The 25,900-nt window shown below is 34.8% G+C and overlaps 3 protein-coding genes and 1 long non-coding RNA gene across 11 annotated transcripts; 2 read left to right on the top strand and 2 right to left on the bottom strand.

Annotated features, from left to right (window-relative positions):
- Positions 1 to 1,990: 1,990 nt before the first annotated feature.
- LOC107466927 (F-box/kelch-repeat protein At3g06240) lies at positions 1,991 to 3,905 on the top strand. Its single transcript, XM_052260189.1, has 2 exons — positions 1,991 to 3,347; positions 3,578 to 3,905. Coding segments are annotated over exons 1-2 (1,323 nt in total). The 5' UTR covers positions 1,991 to 2,025; the 3' UTR covers positions 3,579 to 3,905.
- Positions 3,906 to 4,912: 1,007 nt separating this feature from the next.
- LOC107465633 (uncharacterized) lies at positions 4,913 to 6,105 on the bottom strand. The gene is made up of 4 exons (XM_052251818.1): positions 6,037 to 6,105; positions 5,838 to 5,869; positions 5,433 to 5,781; positions 4,913 to 5,134 (listed from the first exon to the last, which is right to left on the bottom strand). The coding sequence occupies exons 1-4, from the start codon at positions 6,103 to 6,105 to the stop codon at positions 5,045 to 5,047; spliced, it is 540 nt and encodes a 179-aa protein (XP_052107778.1). The 3' UTR covers positions 4,913 to 5,044.
- Positions 6,106 to 16,861: 10,756 nt separating this feature from the next.
- LOC107465649 (uncharacterized) lies at positions 16,862 to 20,557 on the bottom strand. Of its 7 annotated transcripts, XR_008007164.1 has the most exons (7): positions 20,334 to 20,557; positions 20,169 to 20,224; positions 19,986 to 20,061; positions 18,388 to 19,334; positions 18,205 to 18,307; positions 17,967 to 18,083; positions 16,862 to 17,799 (listed from the first exon to the last, which is right to left on the bottom strand). It is a non-coding gene; the product is annotated as an uncharacterized LOC107465649 (long non-coding RNA). The 7 variants fall into 7 exon arrangements; XR_008007171.1 differs by having other exon boundaries at positions 16,862 to 17,454; positions 17,741 to 17,799; positions 19,986 to 20,557; XR_008007169.1 differs by lacking the exon at positions 19,986 to 20,061.
- Positions 20,558 to 21,514: 957 nt separating this feature from the next.
- LOC107465635 (2-C-methyl-D-erythritol 4-phosphate cytidylyltransferase, chloroplastic) lies at positions 21,515 to 25,293 on the top strand. Of its 2 annotated transcripts, none has more exons than XM_052259337.1 (13): positions 21,515 to 21,671; positions 21,797 to 21,949; positions 22,029 to 22,120; positions 22,200 to 22,271; positions 22,355 to 22,410; positions 22,643 to 22,722; positions 22,813 to 22,896; positions 23,084 to 23,160; positions 23,576 to 23,644; positions 24,094 to 24,162; positions 24,261 to 24,307; positions 24,638 to 24,728; positions 24,837 to 25,293. In XM_052259337.1, exons 2-13 carry the CDS (start codon positions 21,826 to 21,828, stop codon positions 24,906 to 24,908), a joined length of 933 nt encoding a protein of 310 aa, XP_052115297.1. In that variant the 5' UTR covers positions 21,515 to 21,671; positions 21,797 to 21,825; the 3' UTR covers positions 24,909 to 25,293. The 2 variants fall into 2 exon arrangements, with proteins under 2 accessions (XP_052115297.1, XP_052115296.1); XM_052259336.1 differs by having other exon boundaries at positions 22,807 to 22,896.
- The last annotated feature ends 607 nt before the right edge of the window (positions 25,294 to 25,900 follow it).

Raw genomic sequence — 25,900 nt, 5'->3', positions numbered from 1 at the left:
GTTGCCTCTAATCTATCGCATTCTGTCACCCTGCTCACCACCACAGTGCTTTTCTGTTTGGTAGCTCAGAGTCCATCACTTTCGATCTCTATATATTGATAAATATTTGGTCCCAATACTGAACATACATCTTTCTATGAAGTTAGTCTTATGATCTGATGGCTCCTTACTCGTCCTTTAATGATTTAGCTAGTTATTATTATTCATCTTAAAAAAAATAGAAGAGGATGCACATAGCCACATATTACCTTGGTCAGAAATCTTAGCGATAGAATTGTTTATGATTTGAGGTTGGTTGTCTATGACTATTTTTTTATTCTCGGTGGTATGGTTCTCTCCATAGACAAATGACTAATTCATCATAGATTTTAATTCTATTGAAAGGTTTGTTTTTTGTCAATAAATTATTGTATTCATAAGTCTAAATTTAAATTTTGATATTTATTTAAATATTAATGAGTTAAATATTAGACAAATCCAAATTAGTTGTTGTCCATGACTATGGATGACTATGACTATGCTGAAAATATACATTGCCACAACTCTTTTTTGTGATGCCACAATTTATCTTGTTTTGACGTTTTTGTATTCAGCAGGGGCAAAGGCCCATTTCTCTTAATTTGGGCTTAGTCTTTTGTTGGACTTTTGTTTCTTTTGCTTATTATTTATCATTAGTGGTACCGGACCAGGATGATTTATGGTTAGTCAAGAATGTGTTGGGCCTCAGCCCAGTTTTCAATAACAGTCCCAAAAATAAATTTCTGTACAAAATATTAAGAAATGAACGAAATTCCACGACAAAAAATATAAAAGAAACGAAGGAAATTTTAAAAATATTTTTTATTTATATTTACTAATATTATAATTTTAAATAATATCTTTAAAATTACTTATTCCCGCTGTTTTACCATAATTTTCTTATCATTTCTTAAATAAGATTTTTTATTAAAAGATAAAAAATAAAAATCAGTTTAACAAAAACCATGAGGCATAGTTTCATCTAATCCAATTAGCCCAAACTTGCTGAGATGCACGAAATAATGGAGTATAAGTTTTGGTTCGTCAATGAGCCATAACTTACATGACATTTCGTCTCTCTCTATTTCAAAAATTTTGGATTTGAGTCTTATCGCTGTAATCGAGAAAAAAAATTGGTAAATATATCAAAATATATAAATGTGTATTGTGTAAAAAAGATTCTGGTTCTAACGTCTTTTACATGAAAGACCTACGTATACGACTTTTACATGAACACACACATTTTATAAAATTTGGGAGATCATAAAACCTAAAAAAGATAAATTAATTAGCACATAAATAATTATTAATTACAGATATTACCACTTTTTAAGTAATAATATCATATTTCTATTATATATTACTTTCAAATCATTTTTACAATCTAAAATTTTCATCATTATTGGATAATAATAATAATAATAATAATAATGAATATCATCTTAAAAAATCACACAACAAAATTAAAAATATGTAGCTAAGATATATTCTAAAATACATAATAAAGTTACTAGTTACGAAAGTTTTTATAGAAAAAGAAATACAAAATTTCAATTTCTAATATCTTTTACATATTTATTAAACTAAAACGTTCAATTTTTTATAATATCTTTTACGAAAGTTACTTAGTTCATATTGTATATATATTTTAAAATATTATCTTTATAAGTATTTGTACAAATATTTTTAATTATTTAAATAAAAATTTTTATAATAAATGAGAATTTTTTTATGATATTATTTTAAATGTTAAAAGGCTAAAATATCTTATTGTAAAAACTTCAGAGACTAATTTCAGTGATTTGAGTAAGTATTTATTTATTGTTTTTAATAATAATCTTATCAAATGGTGACGTGTATGTTAGATAAACCAAAATTATAATATTAAATTTAGAAGTAGCTCCGGCTAATTAGTGATTTATTAACGTTAAGTACGTATATAAACTGGAAAGTAACGGTTTTGGCAATTGGGTATTGGGTATTGGGAATTGGGAATTGGGAATTGGAATGGAAAAGAAGAAACAGAGGAGTCGGGGTTGCAGAGGGGCAGAGTTAGGGTTAGCCACCGTACACATATTGGACCTTCCAATTCACTTGCTCTCTGAGATCATCGCAAGGCTGCCAGCCTCCTCCGTCATCCGCTGCGCCTCCGTCTGCACCTCCTTCAGAGCCCTCGTCTCCGATCCCAGCTTCCGTTCCCTTTATGTCTCCCGTGCACCCACCTCCTTTCTCCTCCTCTCGCATAACAGGCGCCTCCTCTGCCTCCACTCGTGGGGCAGCGCCTCCTTCCTCATCCCTCACTCCTCCTCCTCCCTCGCCTCCTTACAACCTGCACCCGATACAAATCGCAATCGCAATCGCAATCGCGATCGTAACGTTAGCTGTCCAAGGTCAAAGTCAAGGTCAAAGTCAACGACAAGTTCAATCTTCAGTGCAGTGGATTTGAAGAAAGACGTGGATTTAGTTTTAGTGAACTCGAGCGAGGGGCTGGTGTGCTTGCGTGGCAGTGGGTGTGTTTATTATGTGTGCAATCCTCTGTTGGGGGAGATTCTGGAGCTTCCTCCTCCTCCGACAACCACAATCTCATCTATTGGTTTCTCTTCATTTGGTTACGATCCCCACAGCAACCGCTACAAAATCCTTCAATTTGCCGCCCATAGCCACCATAACCAATTTGTGGCCGAATTATACAGCGTGGGGGACAAGGCCTGGACAACAATTCGGACTGCTTTTGCCCTTCCGACTCCGAGGCCCAACGCCTCCTTTCACCACTCACTCAACGGTGCTCTTCATTGGCTCGCTCAACCCACCACCACCCACCTTTGTCAGTTGATATGCTCCTTTGACCTCCACACCAATGAGTTCAAATGGGTGCCGCCCCCCTCCTACTTCGATGCCCACTATATCCACAGCCTCTCTGGCATCACTCTCGGGGTTCTCAAAGGTTGCCTCTGCCTCTGCTTTGTTGTCCCTGGAGCCGCCAGATTCGAGACGTGGTTCATGCGAGACTACGGCGTGCAGCGCTCTTGGAGCCTTTCATTCTACATTGATATCAACTCTTATTGTGGCTTGAGGATCCCGGACCGCCACCGACCTATTGCCTTCGCTGATAATGGTGATATGTGGCTCAAGGATGACTCTGCTTCTGATTCATACTCTCTTGTTTCATATTCCCCACAGACTGGTTCCTTCAAAATCATTCATACTCCCCATGTTTCTTCCAGAATGCAAGCAATGCCCCATGTCTTGAGCTTTGTTTCCCTCAACGACATTGTTAATCTCAGTGGCACACATCTCTTGTTATACACATCAACAATCAAGAGCTACTGGTGATTCAACAATTTGCATACATATAATATAACTTTATCATCTCGTTAAAAACTAGTCTCATCATCAATAAATATGTTACAGATTTACAGTATAGTTTTACATATTGTTACTTTTGCTTGAATTAGACTTAGGTAGGAAGGATACCTGGGCCTTTCTTGTGGAACCTTAATATGTATATATATCTCGTCAGTCTTATAATTTTATTTTCACATTTTTTTCGCAACTGCAGATTTCTGCCTTTGCTATAGAATCTGAACATCCGGCTCACTGCCAATGGGCACTACTCTGCTACATTGTAGATAATGCCAAATATGACGTGGAGTATCTAATTATTGTAGTGTATAGCTTAAACTTTGGAGCCGTAGACAGTTCTTCTGTGTTCTGTCAAACACTTGATTTGGTTTTTAAGCACTAGCCCCTATTTATCAATCTTCTTGTTTCCCTTCATCAATGGCATCACATTTTGTGCTCGCAACCTAGGAAAGGCAGGTGATAGTGATGATAAGCAAGGAATGCGGAATAAATAAAACGATTCTTTGTGGTGTCCTGGGTTTTAATTTTTGTCCAACCCTATTGTGTTTATTTGGTCAAGAGTGTATAAACTTCTATTCAGTACACATTAATTCTTCCGAATAAAGTGAATTATAGCGTTTTCACGAAACAATTGACAATATGGTTGTCCTGTTGGTTCTTCAAATAAATCTTCCTTGCCTTTCACTTGTCTTTCTCCTCTCCTCTCTTCCCCTTTTCCGTATTTTTTTTAGAGATCCAGATCTAAATTTAAAATAATTCTTTTATGATTGTTTTCTCTTTGTGGTGTATTAGTCCTCTTTACAAGTGTTTTGAATATATTATTATATATCTAAGATGAAGATACAAGGAGAGAAATTTCTCCGCTATAAAAATATTTTCAGATTCGCAAAGCTTTCAAATTTAGTCGGGAAAGAGGAGAGAATATTTCTCAATGTTGTAACACTTTCTGTGTAATATTCCTCCACCATGATCTATCTCTCTTTTTTTCGTAGTTTTAGATTTTTCCTCGTACCGCGCCGTACGTAGAATTTTGTTCAAACATCCTCGTAAAAGTTATGTTTACAGAGGCATGTTTATCTTAGTTATACAAGGAAAGGAAACAATTACAGTCTGTAATGTAAAGGCCTACCTTTTATCTTGAAAGAAAGCCACACAAACAGGAGGAACTATCATCATCAGCATCAAAACCTTTTCTTTATCCCTTGGGCTACGTTGATTATTGTTATTATCTCTGTTTTCTTTGGTCTCGTCATGCTAATCTACAACTATATATACCTTGGGTTCATGTTGTTCTGTGTCAATTGCCTACCTAATAAATTGGTATGTACGGCTTTCGACAAGACTACAACTAGGGGAGACTATGCAACACAAACCAAAATATAATGTTGTATTTCTGATTTCTCAATCTAAAATTCAAGTAGTCTTGTTACTTCAAAATACTTGTGATTGATATTAAACAGAGTTGCGTGTTTTCTCTCTTTCTAAAAGGTATTTGGGAGGAGAGAACATTCTAAAGCAATACAAACATAAATGAAGAAAGAAAACATGTAAAATCTCAAAGCACAAGCAGCACAATGTATGAAATGTAGCAACAATAATAGTGATAAACAAAATACCAAGATAGGTAAAGTAGTCTGAGATTTACAAATTCAAGGGTGCCAGTTTAAGTTGAACTTAAAAGCTTATTAATGGACATTAAAAAAGGGGCAAGTGCCATAGTTGTTACTTCTTCCCAGCCTCCTTCCACCATCACCTACAAGAACAATGTAATTTTTTAAGGGAATTTTCAGCCAAAAAGGAATACTTGGTAATAGAAAGTAGGGGCCAGTGCAGTTACCAGCATAATCAAAGAACCACAGTCCTACAATCACCAAGTAAAACTAAAACGCAAGAATAGAAATTGAATCGTATTTCTGTCCCTAGCGTGATTTGTGCGATAGGTGCAATAGCAGAGTCAAAATTGAATGTATTTTGAAGGGCAGATCTGTGAGCATACAAATCCTAAACCCTAAAAATGTATGGGAATGGATGGTGGAGAGAAAGGAGGGTACCTGAAGAGATATCAGTGAGAGGAAGAAGCGGTGGAGTGGGAGTGAGAGTGAGAGTGGGAAGAAGGAGCGCCGGCGCGACTGAAGATCTGCTCGCCGACGAGGTAGATGCCGAAGGCGACAACGGCGATACCGAAGCCAGGGAGGGCGTGGCGGAACTGATTGGTGAGCATTGGGTGCTTCCTCCACTCGTCCCTCCTCCTGAAGAATTCTGCTGTGTTTTTCCCTGCCGAACCCATTCTCTCTCTTCCTATGCGTCTTCTTCTTCCTCTTCTCCAACACCAACTCCTCCTCTTGCTTTTCCTTTTCCTTTTCCTTTCCTCTTTTTTTTCGGTCATGGCTTTTCCTTTTCCTTTGTCGGGCTCAGCTCAACTTGGGCTCAGTACCTGGACTCGGCCCAAACAAAACCCGAGAGTATATATGTCTATTTCGGTATTTCCCTTAGAAGGGAGAACAAAGAAATTAAGTAAAGGCCCGCAGCTCACCACGCATTTGCTATAGTTTTCTCAGTTTGTCGCTGGATGCGAGAAAGTATATTCTGAGGCTTGTCGCGCCAGGAGGAGCAGGCGGCGGGAGGAACGAGCTAGAGTGCGACAGTAGCTCGAACCTTCCGTGGAGAGTGACAACGGAGCCGGGGACCGTGGGCTCCCAGATGGTAACGCTGTGGCGGTGTCATTGCCGCTTACGATGCAGATCCCAAGCTGGCGGCGCCGCGCGTAGGGGGCGACGCCGTCCAGGACGTCGAAGCCACTCGCGACTTTGAGGATGTAAGCTATGCGTGTTGGCGCTCTCTCTTGTGATTATGACTGCCAGTTTTGGCTTGTTCTTCGAACCCCGCTGACAGCCCCTGGAACGGCGGACTCCGCCGGCGGAGGCGAGCTCAAAAGCACTTCTTTCGCATCCGCTTCCGTTTCCTTAGCTGCAATCATCATTATCTTCATTGGAGAATTGTGGTGCAGCTGCACGATTCGTTATTTGTTGATGTTGTTCTTGAGAGTGGTGATAATGGTGTTGTTAAAAGTGTAATTTTGGTCTTGTAAAGTGGAAGAGAAGAAGTTGTGACAACTTCTCGCTGTTTGCGACAATCCCTTTTCATAAATCAAGAAAATTAATTCTTCTCTTCCAGCAAGATGCAAGTTTCATTTGTTTATAGGGTGAAGAATAATTTTTGTCTTTTGGCAAAAGTTATAAAAATGTTCTTTTACTTTTATTTTGTTGTAATTTTATTTTTAAAATTTTTTATTTATATCAAATATATTTTTGGGGGTAACCAAAATATTTAAACAACCTAAATAATAATGGATTGATTTTTTGGCCCACTAAGGCACTAAAAATAAAAAAATCACCCAATTGAAATAAAAAAATTTTTTACCTTGTCTTTTTAAAATTTTAATCATTCTCGAAACTCTATCAACGTCATTGTTATCCCATCAGCCCCACTAAATTTGCAAATAATCTCTTTTATATATAAAACGAACATTCATTCTTTTTATATGTAAAATAAAATATAATAATAAATTTATAATAAAAATAAATATCTTTTTTATATGTAATAAGAACAACCATCTTTTTTATATGTAAAATAAACGTCTATTCTTTTTACAGGCTTGTTACACATACAAACAAAAAAATCCTACAAGTCATATAAGCTCCTAACCTACACTCCTTACACACGCACACTGAATTACATTGAATGGAGCGTAACATTCACGCGCTTCGCGAAAACCGCTCCTTAATGGCGCACTCTTCCACTTCTCCAAGTCATACGAAGAAAACACAACCGTTCCATTTTCGATTAACATTGCAAACGGCAGAGAAAGTAATCGTCGTGAAGATTCGATCTCTCCATCAACACAACATAGAACTCTCAATCAAGAATCTCCAGAAAAAACAAAGTTATAAAACTCAAGGTACGTTACGTTACTATTTTACTCATATTATATATTTTCCAGATTTCGAAAACGAAGAACTAGGTTTTACTGTTCTTCTACATTCGTCTAGGTTTTACTGTTCTTCTACGTTCTTCTAGGTTTTACAGTTTTTAATGTTCTACTTGTTCTAGTTTTAGTGTTATTCTTGGTTCTAGGTTATACTGTTCTTCTTAGTTGTTCTAGGTGTTATTGTTCTTGTTGTTCTTGTTATTCTGGTAACTGATTTTTGGAAGTATATTGCTTGATTTGGTGGGTGTATATGGAGTATTTTGTTGGGTGTATATTTCTGAACTGATATACTGTAATATAGTGATCAGTTGCAACTGTTCTAATATTTGCTTGTCCATGGATGTATATTACTTAACCTTGTATGTTAATGCATGTTTGAGTAATATCTGACTGATATCCATGGGTGTACCTGACTCATATGTATGGGTGTATCTGAGTCATGTCTATGGGTGTATCTGAATCATATGTATGAGTATATCTGAATCATATGTATGTGTGTATCTTACTGATATCTATGGGTGTATTTTTCATTTCAGAAACAATGGCAGGCAGAAACCAAGCTGGAAAAAATGTAAGAACAAATATATGTCTTAGACGAAATCAGTTTTATATAATAGAAATATATTTGACTATAATTTTTCTTTGTTTACAGCAAACCAAGGACCTTAAGTGTGCAACACATTTGTTAAGTGAAAAATTCAGAAATATGAGTGAGGAGAAGAAAATAATAGTTAGGGATTTGAAATTTGACGGCCTGATGCACATCCCGCCACTGATTATGCAAACGAATACACAACTTACACCCAAGTGTCAGATAGATTCTAAAGATATTGACACTGATTAATGTAACTATTATATGATTGATGTAACTGATTAAACCCTGAACCCTAAACCCTAAACCCTAGACACTAAACCCTAAACCCTAAAACTCTAAACCCTAAACCCTAAACCCTAAAACCCTAAACCAAATGTCTGAATTACAGGTACTATAATATGAAGGAAAACATCAAACCAAATATACACCCATGGCCTGACATTTTTTACATCCAAATAAAGTTGAATATACACCCAAAATTCTATCCCCCTGATGTTTTATCCCTAAAACCCTGAACCATCAACCCTAAACCCTAAACCCTAAAAACTAAACCCTAAACCTTAAACACTAAATCCTAAAAACTAAAAACTAAACTCTAAACCCTAAAACCTAAACCCTAAACACTAAACCCTAAACTCTAAACCCTAAACTCTAAACCCTAAAATTCAAAAAACCTAAATCCTTACACCCTAAAACCCTAAACCCTAAACTTAAAACCTAAAACCCTAAACCCTAATAAAAAAACAAACAATATTTTATAACATAAACAGCATATTGTGAAACAACAGTGCTTTTACACCCATATTCTGTAATATAGGAAAATTCACAAAAATACACCAAAAACAACAGTGCTTTTACACCCATATTCTGTAACTATACACCCAAAGAGTTATTCGCTACTGCTGGTACCCTGAACTGATAATTCATAACATGTCCTTGAGCATCTCTGCTTAGTTTCCTGTGCTGTTTGAGCATCTCTGCTTTACTTGGACAACAAGGGTGTGAATGATCCAACACAACCTTTGAAATGATCCAAACACCAACATCCTTCAATGTGTGTATATAAATTCTTGCAGGACAGTTTAAACCGGCTATCGGATTCGTCTTCTCGGTCAGAGATATTTTAGATTTTCATTTTTCCTCTCTGCTACATGTAATCAATTGATTCTTAATCTCGTTTTCCTTCCTATTTGTACTCCGAACTCTTGTAGAAAAATCTGCAGCCTTGGCGTAGTTCCTGTAAAATTTTCCAGCATCTTCAAGGATGGTAAATGTCATTTCAACCTTGGGAACAAACTGGTCATCAACAACAGAGAGAGGCTGCAGAATACACCATGTCAAAAATTAAAAATACACCCAATCATTGTTGATATAATACACCCGAACGGAAACAACTCAACTAAAATGACAATAAAAGCCATAAATTATAAATACACAGGCTACAGAATACACCATGACAAAAAATAAAAATACACCCAATCATGTCTGATATAATACACCCGAACGATAACAACTCAGCTAAAATAACAAAAAAACAATAAACTGTAAATACACATGTTGTAGAATACACCATGTCAAAAACTAAAAACACACCCAATCATGTCTGATATAATTCACCCGAGCGACAACAACTAAGCTAAAATAACATAAAAAGTCATAAACTGTAAATACACCCACACTTTCCGTAAAAATACACCCAAAAAGTTCTAATCTACACCCGAGCGTCTGCTATAAATTCCAGATAATCAATCAAAACTAATACATTAGATTTAATCCACAGATTTATGTTCACGCGTTAGTTTCACAGTCAATGTTCACGAATTATTCAGCTACACAATATTATACAAATTACTGCAACAAAATTCAGAGTAATCGTATGTAAATCAAACCTCAAGAACTTCGTTAGATTCAAATTCATAATCCACTTCGCCCTGATTAAGCTGAAAATCTGAGGTTGAATAATCCATTATCTTCAAAACGAGTTCAAATTTTGATTTCGAAAAACAAAAAATCGAATAGAAAACAAGGAGTTACAGAGAGAGAAGAACGAGAAGAAGAAGAACGAAGAAGGAAATAAGGAGAACGAGCAAATCTAGAAATAAGGAGAACAAAGAAGGAAATAAATCTTTTAAATTTGGTAGTTATATATACGCGGGATCTTTATATAGCGCGTGTATGGGACGTAACCCTTGCAGCGCATTTTGGGTTTTTATTCATTAATTAACTTGTAAAGCATACAAGCCCTAATGGCTTGTATGCAGAACTTTTCTGTTCTTTTTATATATAAAATAAAATATAATAATAAATTTACAACAAGAACAACCATCTCTTCTTGTATGTAAAATGAACATCCGTATATAAGGAATTAGGGAGTTATAAAGCTGAATTTGAAAATATAATGGTTTTTAAAATGATTTGAATTGTAATAAATGTGAAATTTTCAATAGAAAGGGAAGTTATAAAGATGGATTAAATCACCTTAATAAAAATTACTTTTTTAAAATTGGCTATGAGCAGTGACAATATGTTGTATAAGTTTGATAAAAAGAAATATATTTTTTCTGCTAATTCCATTGTCTAGATATTATAGAAAGAAGTGGAGAAAAAGGGAAATATGATAACTTATAGTTACTTTTATCCAATTGGACAGGATTGATTCTCTTTACGGCTGTGCTTGCACGGGCTGCGGAGGCAGCGGCGCACGGTCAGGCTGCAGCGGTATTGGCGTGGGGTGCAGCGGCGTCAACACTGGCTATAAGGGGACAGTGGCGCGGGGTGATGCATCAGAACGGCGGTCTCCAGTACCGACGACGAGTTTTGGAGGTGGACCAAAGATTGACGACGACAAGTTTTGAGTGCAAACAAAAAATTGGGAGATTATGGTAAAATTAGAAGTAACCGTACGTAGTGCTGAAGGTTATAGAAGGCTTAGAGTAGAGGCGTTGAATCTATGACCTTCTTTTATTTTAAAGATCAAGGCTTTAATAACAAACTTTTACTTAGAATCTGTTTGAACCGTGCAGCGAAAACTTTATGAGACAATTCCGTTTTGTTTCATAAATATCATGAAACATAACTCAGAGAAAGAAAAGAGAAATATAGGCATGTATCCTGATTCAGTTGTCTTGTGCAATGCAACCTACATCCATTGTTCACCACAACAGTGGTAGAATTTCCACTATAGTTAAAGTATTATATACACCAATTCTTAGGATTAACTCAATCCTTTCTCTCTCAAGTTCTCATCTAACTTGACTTGGTTATGCTAATACCTAACTTTTTACTCTAAGTGCTAACTCAACTTAAAAATGGGCACCTCACAGGTACAAGACACAAGACATAGGAAACCACCTAAAAAAATCTGAAATCACTCTAAACTTTTCTCTCAAGTGTTTCATTCAACCTTTTGTCACTCATAGGCTTTTTCTTAATTTCTCTCTTTCAGCCGTTTACCTCTTAAGAAATTATAGAAAGATATACATTGAAAATAAAATACAAACTGTAAAATATGAAGGAGATTAATGCATCAACAGCTTCTGTTGCTATAAGTTGAACCGGATTCAGCTGACTCTGATTGAGTTCTTCATCTTGGCGGAATACTTCTTTAACTTAGAAAACACTGTCCAAAGTTGATGAACTATTCACAGAGAAACTCTTCAAAACAAACTCAAAATCAGGTTCGCTCTCCTTGTCTTCAGAAAGATGAAGATTTTTATTTTTGTACCTCTTTCCTAGATGTTGTATTGATCTCTTCTGAGTCAACTCTTCGAGCTATATACTTCTCAAGCTTGTCATTTCACTTTCTTCAATTAACCCCCGAATTAGGGATTTTAAAACTGGTCATTTTCCTTGACCGAAGACCTCAGATCAGCAAAAAGAAATGTTTCAATAGTAATCTCAAATCTGAACTCTTGAGCACGTGCTTTGTCCTCAAGAAAGAATTTTAGCCTTTGATTCACAATAGTAATTATCATAGAACACTTTCTCCATTTATCCCTTTCTTTCTTCTGTAGTGAGATGAAAAAGAACGAAAATCATTTGGGCCTGTATTACTTAGATTAAAACAATTAGAATTTAATTGGGTGTTTAACCCAATAACACAATATTTGTCATCATCAAATTTTGTTAGTTAATTTTTTAATCCAATAAGTGCGAATGTGTATAATTATCAATTCTAATATTTTAAATTTTAAAATTTATAATTAAATAATTAATTAAGAATCTGATTTTTAATTTTTATATTTACCTTTCTTTTTAAATTCATTATTCACATTATTTGCCATCATTATTATTTTCTTATACTTTTTCATATATTTTTAATAATTAATTTTTTAACAATTTAAAATCAATTTAACAATAATTACATAAGAACAATTTTTAACATAAATAAATTAAATATAATTGTTGTGCATGGATTAATCTAAAATTTTTTAAAAATTTAATTATTTAAGAATATATTTAATACAAAAAAATTTAAAAATAAAATTAAAATAAATAAAATTAAAAAATATTTTTAAACTTTTTATCAAATTTTAGCTGAATAAATATATTTTATCCTTTTTTATAAAAAGTATAAGTTGACAATGAAAAAATTAAACAATGTGAATAATGAATATGTCAGATGTTCAATTTAATAGATATGCAGATGATTTAGATGATTTTTTTTATTCGAGTTATTCATGCACGGTTAACCATGGCTGAATATTCAATTAAGTATATGTGCCAGAAATTAATTTCTAAATGGAAAACAGAATGGTGAAGTGCAGATAAATGGATGCATGGGGTGATGTCTATAAATGTGGACCTGTGAAGAAGATCAGAGACCTGCAAAACGCAGGCTGCGATTGGCGTGGAAATGAAACAAGAAATTGAAACGTGTCCTGCATGCCGACAGGACCAAAGCTTGACCAACTTCGAACTGAACAAAACGCAGAATGCGTTTGTCAGTGAACCAGAGCAAAACGCTGGTTACGTTTTGCAGGCTCTATACATACATGCGTGCCACGTGTTTTGGGAGGGGTTCAGCTGGGTCCTTATAAGTGAGAAACGCAGATTGAAGAAGCATAGTTACTAAAGCAAACTCATTACTAAAGAAATAGTTGGGGGAGAGTGAAAGAGCTGTGAATCAGCTCGGTGAAGAAGAGCTACATGGTATGGTATAGGAAAAAAAATGGTGCGTGACTATACCAAACCAGAAGATTATATTATTGAGTATTTGGATCATCCTCATTTTGTAAGTAAATTTTTTTAATATTTAACAATAAATATATAAATTTATTTAAAGTTGTTATTATTATTATTATTATTATTATTATTATTATTATTAGGCAAATTATATTATCATGGTAGAAAGAGTTTAGGAAAGAAACGAAGAATTATTTAAAAAAGTATTATTTTTATTCATATTTTTCATTTGTGATTACAAAGTTTTTATTGATATATAGACCAAAAGTACGCTAAGAATACACTCGTTATGGAATAATATCCTAATAAATTAATCTTTTTATTGTTAGTAACGTTGTTATTATTATTATTATTATTATTATTATTATTATTATTATAGTGGATCTGTTAATGAAAATAATTTATTAATAATATTTAATAAGAATAATGTGTAATAAATTATTATTTTTTAATGATTTACTATTATTTTTTATGATAGTAATAATAATAATAATACTGTCATCAACAGTAAACGGTTTTGTTAATAATGTTTACATTGGAAAAAAATTATTATTATAGATATTATAATAAATGGTTTTTTTTAGTAATATTTTGTAATAAAAATTAATACTGTATGTTAATAATAACAAGCCTCCTAGGTTATTATAATAAATGGTTATTATTATTGTTATTATTGTTATATTTGGATAACTATTATTATAGTTAGAGGGTTATTATGATTATTTTATAATACTAGTTATGATAGTGAGAAAAAATTATTATTAATTTTTAATAATTAATAATACTGTTTAACAAATAATAGATAAATATTCGTGATTTTTTAATAGTTTATTACTATTATTATGTTTTAACCGGTACTATTTAGAATTTAATAATTATCATTTTTTTTGCAGGCTTTCAGAAATTTGTTGCTCAGAAAACTGGATCCAGATACGTTGAATGAGGTAGCTGCAGCGATATTGGCATTGACTGGTTTTCAACATGTTTCGCGAGTGGGCGAAATGAGAGGTCATTCTGCACTACTGAGTGCTTTGGTGGAACGCTGGAGGCCTGAGACTCACACGTTTCATCTTCCGGTCGGTGAAGTGACGGTAACACTGGAAGATGTGAGCTATATTCTTGGTCTCCCGATTAATAGGGATGCTGTTACGGGTAGATCAGATAGCAGCCACCAGTTTTTTGTGGAGAACTGCATTGCGTGTTTTGGTCGGGAGCCCGGTCCGGACGATCACGTGTTGGGAAAGGTTAATATTGCTTGGGTCTGACGGTGCAGAGACACCGAGCCGTGTGATACTCAAGAGTCTCTCGAGCGGTACGTCCGAGCACATATTTTCTGCATGCTCAGTACAGTTGTGTACAAAACGCAACCTGCATTTTGTGGGCTTCAAAAAATTTTTCCTTTTTCTGACATAGTAAAACACAACTTGCGTTTACTATTAAAAAAAATAAAAATAAAAATCAAAACGGAAGCTACGTTTGGTATATTTTAAAATTCAAAAAAAATTACGTTTTGTGACCCTAAACCCATAGCAGTGCAATATTTTGCTATGCATCCATTTCATGGTATTACTCTATGAACTTCTCCATTTGGAAAAAAATTAGCCTATATGTGCATATAGTTATCCTTAAGATTTAAGAAGTAATTTGAGATGAATAACTTTTTACTTTATTGGTCCATTCAAAAGCCCATTATTTTAAAAAAATATTGTCTCCTAGCAAAACCGTGTTTTTATCCTTTTTGCATGGATCAAGAAGCGGCTATCCTCATGTGCAGGCATTTCACTGAGGGACCTCACAGCCTTTAACTTTCTAGTGCTTTCCTAGCTTTTTGCTGCGGCAGCACTACCGATCTCGTTCGATCGGAGAGAGTGATGGCGGAATTGGATGCTGCTGCGTCAAAAAACCGAAAAACGGAGCAGGTTAAAATGGCGAAGGAAGCGTGCATTTGCCTCGTGTCGTATAAAAAGTTGTTCGTGATCAAACTAAGCAATTTAAAGAAACAAGAAGTTGATGTCAAAGATTGGAATTGTTTGCCTCCACCAGAGTTCGAGTTCGATTTCCATTTCAAACTTGCAAAGCTTGATTTGTGTCCTTTCGAGTTCGACTCCAAGATCTATATGGCGGTGTCCGAGGACCCGGGTAGAATCGGGAGTGCGAGTGTCTCCTGGCCTATCTACGAATTCAAATTTGGGGATGGGGAGGGCAGTTTTGAGCGTGCGGAATCACTGGATGATGCACCGCTCCCTTTTGTCAAAGCATTCATCGCAAACACGCCAGGCTCCGGCGATGTTTACTTCTGTATGAAATCAAAGGGCAAAGCTTCACCTGACTGTTACGTTCTTTGTTCTGGATCTAGAACTTGGAAACCCTTAATCGCTCCTCCGATCGTCAGCAACCCACCTTTCCGATATAACATGTTCGTCCTCGACAACAACCTCTTTCTTTCATCGAGGGGAAATAGAGACACCTGTTTGGCCCGCTTCGACCCCATAAAAGAGAATTGGACGACTGAGCCCGCCTCTGAGAACAATCTTTCGAACTTCATAGAGGATAGGCTCATTACCGGTGATAACTACGGTCGTTTTATTTATCTCCCGTACATTTCTGTGTCCCTTCCGGGTCTTGGCAGCCGCAACTACACCGTTTGCCTCACAAATGAGTATGTGAATGAATCTCCTCCTGAGGCACCTTTGCACAAGGTCTTGGCCATTCTCGTTAACCCCCAGAATGGCCGTGTTGCATTATATCAATACCTTGATGAGTGTTTTGAGGGTATTGATCCCAGTGTGGGAGAAGAGGCCAGGTTCAATTTTGTTGACCTTGGCAACGGGAAGCTGTGTGCAATACTCTCTGGAGGTCTATATGGTTCCAAATCTAATTCATTGGCGCTATGCTTCTCAGTTTTCACACTGTCAGTGGACTTTGCAGCATTGCAACTTGAGGTTGGGGCTCCTCCCATGGAGCGAGATTTCTTACAAGTGACTGTCCATAAGAAGAGTGCCTACACCATGGGGATCTCCATGCTTTCTGATCGTATACGCCACGCGTTTGTTTGGCCACCTAGTAAGGGAAGAAGATTTTACCATAAGACAACTATGACATAGTAACATTTCTTGTTGTTTCTTGTGGCTTGTTATCATCTTTAGTCGTTTTCAATAAGATTATGAATGAACAATGAATTAAATATTAATGTCTTTCAGAAATATGACCTTGCTTGAATTGTGTCTATATTCTCTTTAGCTCATCATACAAAATTACCTCTGCGTTCTGTTTCAACTTTCAAAATACATGATGCATTTTAAATAATTAATTGAAGTTTCACAAAGTTAGAATGACTCTTGTTTGAAAAATTTAGTTTAAAAATTTGATTTGAGTCATATTTATAATATTATCGATTGAATACATTATTGATTTTATTAAGAAAACAAGAAAATAATAAGAATGATGATAAAGCAAAAATAATCTTCCGTCCGGGTTATAAAAATTCAAATCAAGTTTCTAAATGATTGAAGGAAAATAATGATGTTATTTTTAATTTTTTTAATGTCATCCCTGACATGATTTTTTTAACATTATCAAAATAGGTCATGTTCCTAAACAAAATAAGCTAATGTAGTGGTCAGTTTTAAACAAAGTGCTATAGAGGGGTTCTATGAGTCTATTCTTTCAAAGATGATCATTGCTACAAAATATAATGATACATACATATGGAGTAAAGAAATTTACAAGTCTCATTCATATATGATAATGTACTACTCTGTACAGAGCCCCAAACTAAAACAAACGATAGGGAAGCAAAAAGTTAAGAACAATAAGTGGAAACCTAAAATATGATGGGTGACTTTATCAACATTTTCTTCCAACACATATTTCACATAACCAAACCATTATCTCCAGCACAAGCAACATAGTTTAGTGTAGTCAGTTCTATTCAAAATCTATTATTTGTTGTACAACGGATTTCAGCTTCAAAAGGCATTTGAGTAGTCAAAGGTGAATTCCCCATGTAAGCACATCTGGTTCTGCATGTAGACATAAACATTTAAGTTCCGATTCACTTGCCCCTGGCCACGTATCTGCGAAAATGGAAATCCATTTTGCATATCTTGTGAGTCATGACTGACAGGGCCGTTTCGGTTCAGGCTGATGTTCCGACTTCTGACCTATCCACGTTATCACATCTTCTGATAAACTGGTCAAGAGTTCTCTGCCTTAAAGGGCTATGCTCAATAGTAGTATGCTTTGCAGGGCTACTCAATGGCTGATTATTTGGCACAACTAAGGTGTTCTCATGGCCATCTAACATCTGATTTTTCAATAACTAAAATTCAGAATGGTTTCTCAAAAACATCAAAAAGTAACTCTCAAATACTACTTGAGTATAAATCTTGACAAAATATGAATATAAACCAGAATGGAAACCTTGAAGCTAAGCATTATGTACATTTTGCATTACATGTGATAGTTCAAGAAGATGTAGAAATGTACCTGCCCCACATTATCCAGTTTGAATTGCACCACATCCGTATGATGTAAAAATTTATATCATCAATGCATAATAAATGTTAAGGCAATGCTATACCAAAACCTACCATATGATGTCGTGAACAGTATCATTTGCCAACAATTAGTATATATTTACTGATGAGACCTGCAAACAAGAACTAACTAGTAAAAAAAACAGAAGAGCACATGTTGTCTTTGCTACTCAAAAATTTAGATGTGAGAGTTCTTTTCATTTGAGATTATCTGTTTTCTTAATGTTGTCATGCAACTAGTAACAACTCTCTCCTTTCTACTTAATGAGTGTGAGAATACCAGGCCAATTCTATGAGCACGATCTTTGACCTGAATCAGGTCACCTGGAGTCCAGGATTGTTCTGCAAAGCTTGCAGCAGTTAAAGTTAATCCAACTCCCCCAGCTTTAATGGATAGCTGCATGATAACGTGTCACATGAAATCATTATCTCAAGCACAAATACTAACCCATACAACAGAAAAGATGCTTATAACGGAAACACATGGAAGAAATGCACAACGAAAAATACCACCATACCACAGCCGCTTTGATATAATCCTTTTCCTAAAAATCTAACCAATTGTTGCCTTCATGCACCGGGTGTACCTCCATCAATTCGGATGCAACCCCCTTTTTTCTTCTGGAAAATTTCAACAGTTTTTTAAGTGTCTATAATTTCCAATATAAAAAAAAAAATGAGTAAAATTGAAATGGTCTTACAAGAAGGCACTCATGTATCGCATCTATCATTGGCTGATGGTGCGCAAATATAAGAAACTTGCAACCTGCCTGCAGTGATCACAACATATTACACGTGATAACCACCACTAGCCCATATGAAATAGAAAGATGGAAGCAAGAGACAAAAAAAATTGAAGCAATCAAACTTTCAAATTAAGCATACACAATGTAAGAATTAATATAGTCTAGTTTACAGTTCGTGTTTGTTTTGGTCACCACTCAGACCAGCCAACGTTGACACCAATAATAATTGTGGCATACGTATTAAAATGTCATATGCTGACATTTTCACTACACTGTTCGGCCAATTTAATTCATTCAACTTATGGTCCTACATTAAGGGGCACCGACTGCAATAAAAGCAATAAGAAAAGACCAATTTAACCAACATTGAACATATTTTAAACTATTGGATGACAGAAAACCATGCATCATTCAAGCACACCAATCAAAGGAGATGGGTGAGAAACTAGAGAAGTTGAGACCCTAACTTGACTTTCTTATAGTACATACAGCGGCAGTCACTAATTCTTTATTGACATTTTATTGCTTTGAAGCAGTGGAGGGGAGCAATACCTCAATGACAGTTCTGAGATATTCAAGAACAACGGGAATCTTGGCATCTGCAGAATTAGTATATATCTGGAATCGAATATATCATGATTCAGTTTTGATCATATACCAGTCAAAATGATTTAAACTACTCCAATATTGGCCAAGGCCTAAGAAAATGTTGCAGTAAAAACTATAGACCTATCATAGTTCTAGGTAATAAGAAAAACTTCCAAACAAATTGTACAAGTCAAGATTATGTTCAGGGCTTCTTCCATGCAAACCTTGCTAATCAGATTCTTTTGAGTAAATTTAAGAGATTCAGACTCATCTTTTGATTTGGAAGACTTACTTTTGGCTTTTACCACTTCCAACTGCAGTATAAAAAAAAGAAACTAATATTGATTAGATTTTATCACCTCAATGCAACCAAAGATGGAGAGCACATATTACCATTTCCAAGTCAAATAACCTAATTTTAGAAAGAAAACTTACCACAATCTTACCAATAAAAATTGGTGAGCAAATTTTCGAACCATTTTCAAAGTGAAAGTTTTCGTAAAATACTCATAATCTAAACAACAATCACATAGTTCAAATAAATGAAATCCACAATTCACTTTCTTGAATATCAATAGCCCTTAAAATGTAAATAGAAAATAATTTTATATGCCCAAAATAAGCATGTTGTCAAGACATACAAGAATTCTGTTCCATAACTAGCTCAAACATAAATAACCAGAATTGCATGATGCTATACTAGTCTCGAGATATAGATGCAAAACAAAAATATGGATGGAATAATGCCAAAGTGACAAAGCACAAGGACCATCAACATGGAAAAATATGTACTGCGAAACAAAAATTTACTTTGCTATAACAGCTACTATATGGATGGAATCCCAAACTCTTGACCAGCTTCCCCCCAAAGAAATTATATAAGCCAAGCTCAATTCTCATTAAGATATAAAATAATAACATCAGTTTCCCAATTAAAAAGAAAATGAAAATACAAGAATTATTACCTAAACTTTATAATTAGATATTTTTCCTAGAACCTTCTCTGCTTCTGACAAGGAAGAAAGCAGGAACATCCATAACCTACAGACTCAAAAATTTTCAAATAACTAAGCCCTCAAAACAGCCAATCCAGAAAACCGTGCTAGGATGAACACACGCACTTATTGCTGGAGGAGAGACAGAGATACCTTTCTTTTGCATTCCAAGAAGATCTAGGGATTCTCCGAAAAGCAGAAATTATTACCTGCCATGAAACATAGCCTATAAAGCATGAGTATGCAGGAACTTGTTCAAGTCCAAAGACATAGCCCCTAATTGTGGAAAATTCAAATTTTTCAATAGAAATATAATACTCTTGATGAAGTTAGCATGTGAATCCTGGTCATATTGGAATTTCGCTGCAACATGCCCGCTGGAATGAAGAAAAAGTTTGACAGAAAACTTCGGCAGTTCTTTAGAAGGCTCATCTGGTTACATATAAAGCCAAAATCAAAGCAAGTGTTAATAGATCAACTAGTGATATTTCAAAAACCAGAAGAAATTACATCTAAGTTTATAACTTTTTTTTTCTTTGTGATGGAAGATAAATAGAATTAGAGACAAGTAATATTTATGAAAAAATTTCTTCGTTCCGATTTCTATTTATGAAAAAAAAATTTAAAAAAAAAAAAATTAGGGGTGAGCACACATCTATTTGGTTTGGGTTTATGGTAAAATTAGAATCCAACTTATCAAAATGTAATTGAATCGGTTTGGATTGAATTTGTAATTTTTTTGTACATGTATTTGAACCAAATCAAACCGATTAAAAACGAATTGGTTCGATTCAGATAATTGGGTATCCGGTGACTTTAAAATTCATAAAAAAATCAAATTTTTATTTTCAAAATTCAACAAGTAAAATAAGCATGTAACATCAATAGAAATAATCCAAACATGTAAAACACCAAATACATTAAAAACTAAACTCATTAAAATCCAAACATATTAATAATGAATAATCAATATCTAATGAAAAAGTCATATATATCTTTTTATTTTTTTATTTAATTAATATATGATCGGATTTGCAGATTGGTTCGGGGTTCCGCACCCCTAAAATCATATCCAAATCAATCACTAACAAAAATCATCAATTTAGTTTGGATTGGACTTGATTACCCGTTAATTACAGAACCAATTTAATCAGTTCAATTTAGTTCGGACGGATAATTAAGTACCCGCTACCGTGCTCACCCTAAAAAAAATGGTGAATCCGATTTTATATTTTCAATTTTTTTTACCTTTTAAAAGTAGAAATTAGTGTATTCGATTTGATCAAATTAAAAAATTTAGACGTCTGATTTGTTCCTTTCTTCAAATTACCAACATAAAAATTACTTTCCGCCTAATTCAACACAAGAAACCAACTTGGACCAAATTGATCCTACCATAATTGACTTGTACAGGTAATATGGGTCCCACAATCACAGAGTGCACCAATCAGCTTCATCCAACTCAGTTCATCGCCTATGAAAAATAAAGTTTCTTTGGCCAAAAATGAAATTACCAAAAAAAATCCACCGTGTTACTAGTAGTCGTCTACTCTGCATCCTGTCTGAGTCTCTCGGTCTCTCCGCTGTCTTCTGCTGTCGCCGGAGCTCATCGGTGCGGCTCGCTGCTGTTCTGGTTCTGCCATTGCGTCATTTCAGGTAGGCCTCCTCTCAACTTCAATTCATTGCTATTCAACTTGAATTGCTCATGGTTGTTCTGCTTTTGCTATGATATCATATACATATACTGTTAAGTATTAAGTATTGAATTGTTTGTGGACCAGGCGAGGCAGTTATTGTTTTGAGAATTGAGATGGCGGTGGTTCAGTTTCAAGCTACTATGTGTCTGAATCGTCCCCTTGGCTCTTCTGATGGGCGTCTATGTTTTGCAAGACCTCGTCATTTCCTTCCCCAGAGGTCCTCCTTCCCAAATGCAGGCAAGTAAAAAGTCAACGCCTTTTCAATTTTCTTTCCTTGCCATTTGCCAATCAACTCATTGTTTCTTTGTGTTGTCAGCGCTTCAAATTTCCACTTCAAGGATAAATGCTTCCATTGCTAAATCAACCGTTACTCTCTGCTCTACCCAATCCCAATCCCAAACTCCCCAAGTAAGCTACTTACAAATCCTTACAATTTCATATCATATCATATCAATCCTTCAAATTCTCTCTGTCTGTTGTTGTGCAGGAGTCGTCTATTGTTAAAGAAAAAAGTGTCTCTGTTGTCCTACTCGCTGGAGGCCAGGGGAAGAGGATGGGTGTCAGTTTTCTTTCCTCTTGTTATGTATTTCAAACAATTTCCTCTCACACTCACCCATTCATCTTTCTTATGGATCCAAATAGGCTAGCATGCCCAAGCAGTATCTTCCACTTCTAGGTCAACCAATTGCACTCTATAGGTAACATCTCAGTTATAATATAGTATCGAAACTTATCCTAATCTTAATGTTGGACCACCTATTGATGTTCAGTATGATATTATTGATGCTAAGACCATGATTTCAAGAGACATAATTGGCACTCTATTGATTTTGTTTGGCCTTTGTATCCTCTTATGCTTTATAGTCTGTTTCATTCATTCATTTATTCATTTACAATATGACTTGATATATATATGTCAATCCTTTGTAGTTTCTACACTTTCTCACGCATGGTTGAAGTGAAAGAAATCATTGTCGTTTGTGATCCTTCATACAAGGACATTTTTGAAGGTTTCTTCCCTTCCTCCTTAGCTTAAGTTCTGTAAACCATATATTTGTGTCTTGGTTACTAATAATTCTTTTCTTTTCCCTCAGATGCGAATGCGAAAGTGAATGACAAAGTAGAACTTAAATTTGCACTTCCTGGAAAAGAAAGACAGGATTCTGTCTACAATGGGCTGCAGGAATGTGCAGTTTATTTTTCATTCTTCTGTTTATTTATTTAAGGGGGGAGAGTGGGTTTAAATATTAATGATTATAATTTTCACCCTATCATGGTTTATTTCTTAGCTTTTCTTTCCAAAGAATGATAAGTAGGTCGGAGTGGAATACTAAAATTCTTAATATCTAGATATCCTTTTCCTTCTGCAGGCTGTTGATTCAAACTCGCAGCTTGTTTGCATTCATGATTCTGCAAGACCTCTGGTGTTATCAGAAGATGTGAAAAAGGTTTAGGCTGAATAAGTGTCTCTTGCACAAGATACTGCGTAAATTGCTTTTGATTTCTCTTAAAAGTATCAATTCATATAGTTAGATTAGTCTTATGAGAGTGAGATAATGAAAGAATCCCTCTCTAATAGACAACAGTAATACAGTCTGGAAAAAAGTCGACCATATTTTTATATTAATTGTTACTGTCAGAGGTTGACATGAAATAGAGCTAGAAAGCTGTGTGCTTTACTGTTTTCACTGTTAAGGCTCTTCTACTGTAAAAATTAAATGACCTTGTTATGGGAGAGTTCTACTAAAAATGCTTGTGTTACATGGTGACATGTCTCTGCTGAGTTTGGTGCTATGTCTGTTTACAATTTAACTTAAAGGAATGCATAGACTACTCAGTACTCACTTGTAATGTGTTTTTTAGGTCCTTAAAGATGGATTGTTGAATGGGGCTGCCGTTCTTGGTGTCCCTGTGAAGGCCACAATCAAAGAGGTATTTTTTGTTGTTATTTTTTAGCAACTCAGTTTCCACAGTCATGTTTCATGTTACTTTTTGGGTCCATTTTTTTTTATTTTCTTTTTAATTTTTTTAAAAAGCAAATCCTGATGGATAATTCACAAGCTTAATATTTAGTTTGCTACATTAAAATAAATTTGGTGCAAGTTGAAGTTAAGTTATTAGTGAGAGATTGAATTCAGTTATTTGTTCCCCTCAGTATTTTTTAAATGCTGCACTACTATGACATGTTTTTAGCCTCAGCTAACTGTTTATTTATACTTAATAGAAGCAGCATTATCTACAAGAAAGTGTGCATAACTGAATTTCTTCCAATTTATATTAATTTGTTTCATTATGTGATTAGGTACATAGTGCATCTATTATATTTCCTCCTCTAAAATGAATTTGGAAATACTGACGTTTGTCTGTGAATCCTTGTGCAGGCAAACAATGAATCATTTGTAGTTCGAACACTGGACAGAAAAACGCTATGGGAGATGCAGACCCCTCAGGTAAAAATTGTAAACAATAATATACTGTACTTCTATTTGGAAAAAAAGTTAAGAATTGGGTAGTAGTTAATTGGTTTGATTGTTATCCATTTTTACAGATAATCAAGCCCGACTTACTAAAGAAAGGATTTGAGCTTGTAAATAGGTAGTTTTTCATTCTTGTGCTTTATAATTTATATAGTTAGTTAGTACTTGCAAACATCAGGATATGTTTGGTATGGGAGTACAACTAGGGGTAAAACTTGCTTAATGAAATGCATTTGTAAAATTAGTAAATTATAGGAGAAGATTCATGAAATTCTACCCCTTATCTATACCCACACCAAATACACCCTAAAATGTACAGTTATTAAGAAAGGAAAAGGAAAATATACTGTCATCCTATAACATGGTTTGGTAGTTGATAAGAATCATGGCTGTATATAATAGAATCTTCTAACTGGTATGATTGTGCACCACGCCACCTTGTCTACAGGGAAGGTCTTGAGGTAACAGATGATGTATCCATTGTAGAACACTTGAAACATCCTGTTTATATCACCCAAGGATCTTATACCAATATCAAGGTAGGCATTCAGTCAAACTTGTCTCATAATTTTATGACGTTGTTAGCATTGAAGAATGAACTACAAAATGCATGAACTAATATGTAATTGGGAACTGTTGTTTTACAGGTGACAACGCCTGACGATTTGATATTAGCTGAGAGAATATTGAATTTACACTCTGCAGAAAAGTCCTCTTAAAAAGTTTTTGCCATCTGAGGAAAAATCATTCTCAAATGTATGTTGCTGAATTAGAATGCTTTTGGTCCTCCTGCAAGCAAAGAGAAATGTTGAACCGGCTTTGATTAGGCAAATTCTTTTTTAATCTGATACCAACTTCATCGTCACCCAATTAATAAAGCACTCATGAGGGCATGACTCATGATCCAAAATGCAAAGGATTAAAGTTTATTTGTTTATTTATATTTTTATCTTCCAATAAATTGCTTGATTAAATAAAATCAATTTCCCAAGTTTTAGAAGCTTTTCATTACAAGAGGATGATAATTAACATTTCTCTAACTGTTAGTGTAGTTGTTGTATTATGACTTGGAGATATCAATATTCATATATCATTTCATTCTTAGCTAAGTGGGAATACCACTGTACTATCTTCCTAGTTCCTATTACTCTACACAATAAATTAGGCACCAGTGATGGTGACAGCTTGACAAAAGTCTTGTATACCCTCATTGGCCTCATATCTGTGTCTATCTAGTGAGATTGTAAATTAAGCATGTGATTTAGATACCCTCCTAACTAACTTTATTACTAATAGTATGGTATCCTACCAATAACGAGGATGGTTAGTGAGTTTAATTTCGACATTGGAAACATGGAGGAGTTGCAATTGGCATGTAGCATTTATATAACTGAATTAATTGTTTTGCAATGGCAGATAAGATCAGATCAGATTCACATACCGGGTAGAAATGGAAGTGGTTGGTTTGTATTTGCCATATAGTCCTTGAACAGTCAGTAACAATAGATGCCAGAATTTCGTGCTTATTATACATGTGAGTATAAAATCAATGAGCAAGGTTAAATTTCTTTGTTGCTAGCCTTGAAGTTGTTTATATTTGTAACAATACCTGCAAGGATCATTACACTTAAGTCTCTTAGAATGTCAGGGAAGCATGGATTCAACTCTAAATTACTTGGTCCAATAGGCCATTGACATTTAGTATTGATAC

This window comes from Arachis duranensis, chromosome 1 (assembly GCF_000817695.3).
Source record: "Arachis duranensis cultivar V14167 chromosome 1, aradu.V14167.gnm2.J7QH, whole genome shotgun sequence".
Classification (NCBI taxonomy): domain Eukaryota; kingdom Viridiplantae; phylum Streptophyta; class Magnoliopsida; order Fabales; family Fabaceae; genus Arachis; species Arachis duranensis.
Note: the sequence above shows the minus strand (reverse complement) of the source record. Positions and strands in the feature narration are given on the sequence as shown.

Excerpts from the sequence above, each read along its gene's own strand:
- LOC107466927 (XM_052260189.1), top strand. The coding sequence starts at position 2,026 with ATGGAAAAGAAGAAACAGAGGAGTCGGGGTTGCAGAGGGGCAGAGTTA.
- LOC107465633 (XM_052251818.1), bottom strand. The coding sequence starts at position 6,105 with ATGACACCGCCACAGCGTTACCATCTGGGAGCCCACGGTCCCCGGCTC. Across the intron at positions 5,870-6,036 it reads GTTGTCACTCTCCACGGAAG|GGAAATACCGAAATAGACAT; the intron begins GTTCGAGCTACT and ends CTCCCTTCTAAG. Across the intron at positions 5,782-5,837 it reads ATAGACATATATACTCTCGG|GAAAAGGAAAAGCCATGACC; the intron begins GTTTTGTTTGGG and ends AGCCCGACAAAG.
- LOC107465635 (XM_052259336.1), top strand. The coding sequence starts at position 21,826 with ATGGCGGTGGTTCAGTTTCAAGCTACTATGTGTCTGAATCGTCCCCTT. Across the intron at positions 22,121-22,199 it reads CCCAATCCCAAACTCCCCAA|GAGTCGTCTATTGTTAAAGA; the intron begins GTAAGCTACTTA and ends GTTGTTGTGCAG. Across the intron at positions 24,308-24,637 it reads GGATTTGAGCTTGTAAATAG|GGAAGGTCTTGAGGTAACAG; the intron begins GTAGTTTTTCAT and ends CCTTGTCTACAG.